This window comes from Crocodylus porosus, unplaced genomic scaffold (assembly GCF_001723895.1).
Source record: "Crocodylus porosus isolate Cpor-Errol unplaced genomic scaffold, CroPor_comp1, whole genome shotgun sequence".
Taxonomy (NCBI): Eukaryota; Metazoa; Chordata; order Crocodylia; family Crocodylidae; genus Crocodylus; species Crocodylus porosus.
Window position 1 is genome coordinate 30,527,120 of NW_017728909.1, and position 5,340 is coordinate 30,532,459.

General features: G+C 40.6%; 1 protein-coding gene across 1 annotated transcript in view; it reads left to right on the forward strand.

Annotated features, from left to right (window-relative positions):
* NNT (nicotinamide nucleotide transhydrogenase) overlaps positions 1-5,340 on the forward strand; it is a 68,492-nt gene that overhangs the window by 5,729 nt on the left and 57,423 nt on the right. Inside the window, exons 3-4 of the mRNA XM_019532029.1 lie at positions 3,374-3,603; positions 5,009-5,226. Coding sequence (XP_019387574.1) covers positions 3,374-3,603; positions 5,009-5,226 — 448 coding nt within the window. The remainder of the gene's footprint in view (positions 1-3,373; positions 3,604-5,008; positions 5,227-5,340) is intronic.

A 5,340-nucleotide genomic window follows, 5' to 3' on the forward strand; every position in this document is an offset into this window, starting at 1 on the left:
GGAGGCACCAGTCACCCATGCTTACTTTGTTTCCTTACTGAGACTTTCTTGGGACACTTGCAGTTTGAAAATCTCCTCAATGAGCAATTGTTTGCTGTTTTCTAGTATTACATCAACAAAAATGTTGACTTATTTAAAATACATTATTTTTATTTGTTTATGTATGTATTGATATATTGGAACTAGACTGTTCTCAGTGGTGGCAGATGACAGAACAAGGAGCAATGGTCTCAAGTTGCAGCAAGGGTGGTTTAGGTTGGATATTAGGAAATACTTTCTCCCTAGGAGGGTGGTGAAGCACTGGTTACCCAGAGAGGTTATAGAATCTCCATCCTTGGAGAGGCTGGACAGAGCCTTGTCTGGGATGATCTAGTTGAGGATGGTCCTGCTTTGAGCAGGGGGTTGGACTAGGTGATCTCCTGAGGTCTCTTCCAACCCTAATTCTCTATGATTCTGTGATGTTAGGCTTCAGAGAGCTATGAGGTTTTACAATTACAGTTTGGATACCTTCTTGATTAACAACTAAAGGAAAACTCTTATTAGGTAATGGAATTAAAGGCTAATCTGTGCATCAAGAAGCTTCTGCATCTAGTAATTGAATATTAGATGCACTAAAAAAGTTCCATGAGCTTCCAAGAGGTGCTGAGAGACTGAAGTCCTTTATCCATGGCTCAGGATCAGCTCTTACTACCAGCTCCATCAAATTTACCTCAGTTTTGATGTAAAGGGTTAGGGGCCATCTGTAGAGTAAGAGAGCAGTTCAGTTTTTGCCCCTGCTAAAGTGCCAGCTGGGAATAGGGTGATTATACAGGGTTTGAACAAGTCATCTGGGAAGAGGGCCAAAATAAACCTCATGTTATACAAAACAGCAAGATCAGCTGTTAGAAAAACTTGTGTCACTGTTGCTGCAGGCTTTGCTTACGTTAGCAACTTAGGCACTGAGCTGTTCATCCTGGCTAAAATGGCAGTGTTTTTGCAGAAACTGGACTTCAGGCACCTAGGCAGCTGTTGGCAAAAACCTACAAGCTTTGTGGATCTCCCTCTTAAGCTTAAGCTTATTCAAGCTGCTGCCTCTTGATAGGGCCAGGCAACCTAGCACCTGTCTCTTGACAAGGGGTCAGAATTCCCCAGGAGTCTTGCATTAAACTTGCATTCCTTGGAGCAAGGATCCAAACTGTTTCCCCTTTCCAGGCGAGTGCTCCAGCCCCTGGGTTTAGGGGTCATGCTTCTTCTCGCCCAGTGAATCATGTTTTGTTTTGCAAATTGAGACTGCTTGCAGGAGGCCTGGAGAATCTCTGTCCCCATGGGGTGCACAGCTAACTGTGTTCTAACTCCCGAGGAATTGATGTAGATGTACAAACCCACATTCAGGGTGATGATACAATTTTTCCACATACTGGGTGAGTACTTTAACCACTGAGCTATTAGGAGCATTTCTAATGCCACCTCCTCTTCTTGCCGTAAAAGAAGCGAGTCACCAGCTTCCTTTTTTTGAAGGAATGACTTCTGGGTTATAACTCCGGGACAGAGTTTTGGGCTGTGCATCTGCTCTTACTTAGGCCTCCCCCTGCTATCCAAAAGTAGGCACCTATACTGGTCAGTTTGCCAAAAATTTGTCCAGCAGAGTCCACCTCCTATGCACCCTCTTCCCCCAGCAGCTCCCTCTCCCCTTTTGAAGTAGTTCCAAATGTATGTGACTGATTACATACCTGAAAAAAACCAGAGTGCTTTACTGTCAGCCTGGCATGCCTCTGTTCCAAGGGCAGCACATGCCCAGAAGAGGCATCACATCAGTTTGACTTGGCTGTATAGATTGCATGCTTCAGTGGGGCTTTGTGGCTATGAGATAAAAGCACCAAAAAGCCCTGCTGAAAGCTGCAATCTACATAGATGCTGGGTGAACCAGGCCAAACTTCTAAGAGCAATTTTTTCTTTTTCCACATTTGTCAGAGGCCTGTTTGCCCATCCCCTTGCGCAGCTTTCCCTCCAATGCCTGTTGTGAATCCCATTCTGAGGCACCTACCTCTCTTCGTGCATGGTGTTAAAAGGCTTAGGTGCTTGACTGAGGGCTAGATTTTGCTGTCAGCCAGGCACCTGGGGTTAGGCATAGAGATCCTGAGCTCCATTTCCATGTGTAATTGATTTCTTGTACAATCTGTCCTAAAGAAACCAGGTTATAGAGATAATTATGTATTGAAGGAAGCAGTTGTGGTGTTTCATTATGCCTCCCCCTTTCTAGCTCAGCTTTAGACCCCTGCTTGAGAATGATAGCTGAAGTTGCACTCCTGTAGATGCTCTCTGAAATGTAAAAGCAGTGTCCTAACCACTTGTTATTAAAAGCTTTCTTTTTTGTGAGACACTGGATATTGACCTAGTAATTCTAGCAGTGACCTGAGTTTGTGTTCCGCCTACACTAATCCTCCCTTGTGATTTTCATTGGATAAAATGTTGTTCCTATCCTTGTCCTAATTCTTAATGTAGTTATTTGCCTTGAACTTGGATTTGGACAAGGGGATCAAGTGCACACTTAGCAATTTTGTGGGTGACACCAAATTGGTGGAGTTGCAGACACTGGAGGGCAGGGCCAGGATTCAGAATGACCTGGATAAACTAGAGAAATGGTTTGAAATTGATTAAATGAAATTCAGCAAGGGCAACTTCAAAACTCCTGTCACATAACTGCATGCACAGACTGCGGAATGATTGGCTAGGCTGCAGTACTGCAGAAGAGGACCTTGGTGTTAAAGTGGGCTATAAGCTGAATGTGAGCCAACTGTGTGCTCTTGTTGCACCAAAACAAAGGGCAACAGCATATTGTATGTGTTGTTATTTACTATCCAAATGGAACACACATTTCAAAGTTATTAACAAATACTGCAGCAATTTAGTTTTAGGTAAAGAGCCAAAAATCAGAAAAAAAGCAAAATAATTACAAGTGCACCTCTGGCTCTTGGTTTTTCCTTATTTTTAGTTACTCCTCCTTTCCTGAGAGAGTTGTATTATTTGTCACTGCAATGCCCGACATTTATAAAAAATTTGAAATTTTCATAACATTAACTTAAAAATACAGTCTCAATTAAGTTTGAACTCTTGATTGTGATGAATTTTAAGTTCATAGGCATAAAATAGCTCTTGGCTTAAATTGTAGTACCGTTTTTCAGAAAAATAGAGTGGTGAGATGCAAGCAAGTAAACTTATACCTTTGGCATAAAATATGTTTGAGATTTGCATAAAGCATGTTACAAACTGTGATTTTCTTGACCTTGAAGTAAAATACGCGGTATATATGGTAAAACTGAAAAAGCCCTGACATTAATCCAGTTATCTTTTGTCTTGCTGTAACTAATGCCCATCTTTTTCTCTGCATTTACAGGAATTCCATACAAACAGTTGACTGTGGGTGTTCCCAAGGAGATATTCCAGAATGAAAAGAGGGTGTCACTGTCTCCAGCTGGTGTTCAGGCCTTGGTTAAACAAGGTTTTAATGTTGTGGTGGAGTCAGGTGCTGGGGAAGCTTCCAAGTTTTCTGATGACCATTATAGGGATGTGGGAGCAAAGATCCAAGGGACCAAGGAAGTGCTGGCATCTGATTTAATTGTCAAAGTAATTCGTTTTCTTATTATATAATGTGTATGAAGGTTTTTTTTCTGTGTTGTTTTTTTTTTTAAAGGAATAGCATCAAGCCATTTAATGCAGGCCACTGAATGCTTGATTATGTAATAGGAGCCCTTATTATATCTTTGGTTTTAATTTATACATATCTTTGTGCCCTACCAAAGTCACAGAAATCGTAGAAAGCTGAAAAATAGAACTAAACCCTTGAATAGGAGCACTTAGTGGTTTCAGTGAAGATTCTTCAATTCTTACATAATTATTCACCCTTTTAGAACCATTGCCTTTTCCAGAGCAGGAGAGCAGTGCTCAGAGAACTGAGTAGATAAGATCTCTGCTCCAAAGAACTTGCATTAACAAGCAGCTGATGCATGCATTTTTTTCTCTAGGAAATGAATACAGGAAACTGGTTAATTTGGCCGTGGGATAATTCACCATGATGATTTTTGTTGTTGTTCTGATTTCCCCACCAGCGCTGCTCCCACTGCTCTCCATTACCAGCTCCTGATAACTTGCCATTATTTTCATTCCCTTTGCAATGCTGATTAACCAGAGTTTATTATACTGGCACTACTTGGGCTTCTAGCATATCAATACATACCTCTTAAACTCCCCAGCAGGGCTTTAAAAGACTACGTAGTAGCAGTCTGAACTGGATTGGAGACAGGAAAAGTGGCAGTGCATAAAAAAAAAAAAAGAGAGATTATGTAAGGAGGTAACCAGGTAACATTTAAGGTATACAGGTTAGGTAACCAGGTTGTGCAAAGAATTGAAAAGTAAGCAGGTAAACTTGATGCTGGGGCTTCCTTTAGAAATCTTAGTTTAAAGCTAAACATATTAAGGTTTTGTCTTAGCATAGTGAAATTATAGGCTGCTATATAGGCCCTTCTGGAAAAAATTAGGTTTGTAAAGGAAAGTTGCAACTTCTGTTTAAGAGATCAATGTAATACTCAAGAAAGTTGTTTGCTGGAATACGGACTTAAACATATAAGCTCTTGAGGTACAGTGCAGTCAGTAACAGCAGTGCAGGCTTCTTAGTATTTCTTTGCTTTTCAATGGATCCTTCTAATTGATAGCTTAGTTTCAAGACCTATTTCATTAAACCCGTTTTTCTAGACTGCAGCTGACATACCTAACAGTTGTTCATTCCAGGCATAAAAATAGTAGTAAAAGCCATTAACTCATTTTAGATCCATCCACTGTTATTCCTGTAGTGTTACTTATCTACTTGGGTCTAATTGTAACAAGCAGCCTACAGAGGAAAAGTGAATTCCCTGAATATAGTTGTATAAAAGTTGTTTATAAACTTCATTGCCTGTCTTATCTGCATGGGATAAAGGGTGAGGAGGAGGCATTATTTCTGTTGATTTATCTGAAAATTTCTCTCTTCTTTCAGGTGAGGGCACCTGTAGTTAATCCTGACCTAGGCATTCATGAGGCAGATCTTTTTAAGACAGGTGCTACTCTGATTAGTTTCATCTACCCAGCTCAAAACCCAGACCTACTGAAGAAGCTTGCAGAAAGAAAAACTACTGTTTTGGCCATGGATCAGGTTCCACGGGTTACTATTGCTCAGGGATATGATGCTCTTAGCTCCATGGCTAACATTGCTGGGTATGAAATTAACTTATGCTTTTTGGCTTTTATGAATACCACTCTTTGGCTGTAACGTTTTGTGGTATTAGATGTCTAAAGCAGTTCTGCAGTTTTGTTTTTATATGTTTTTTT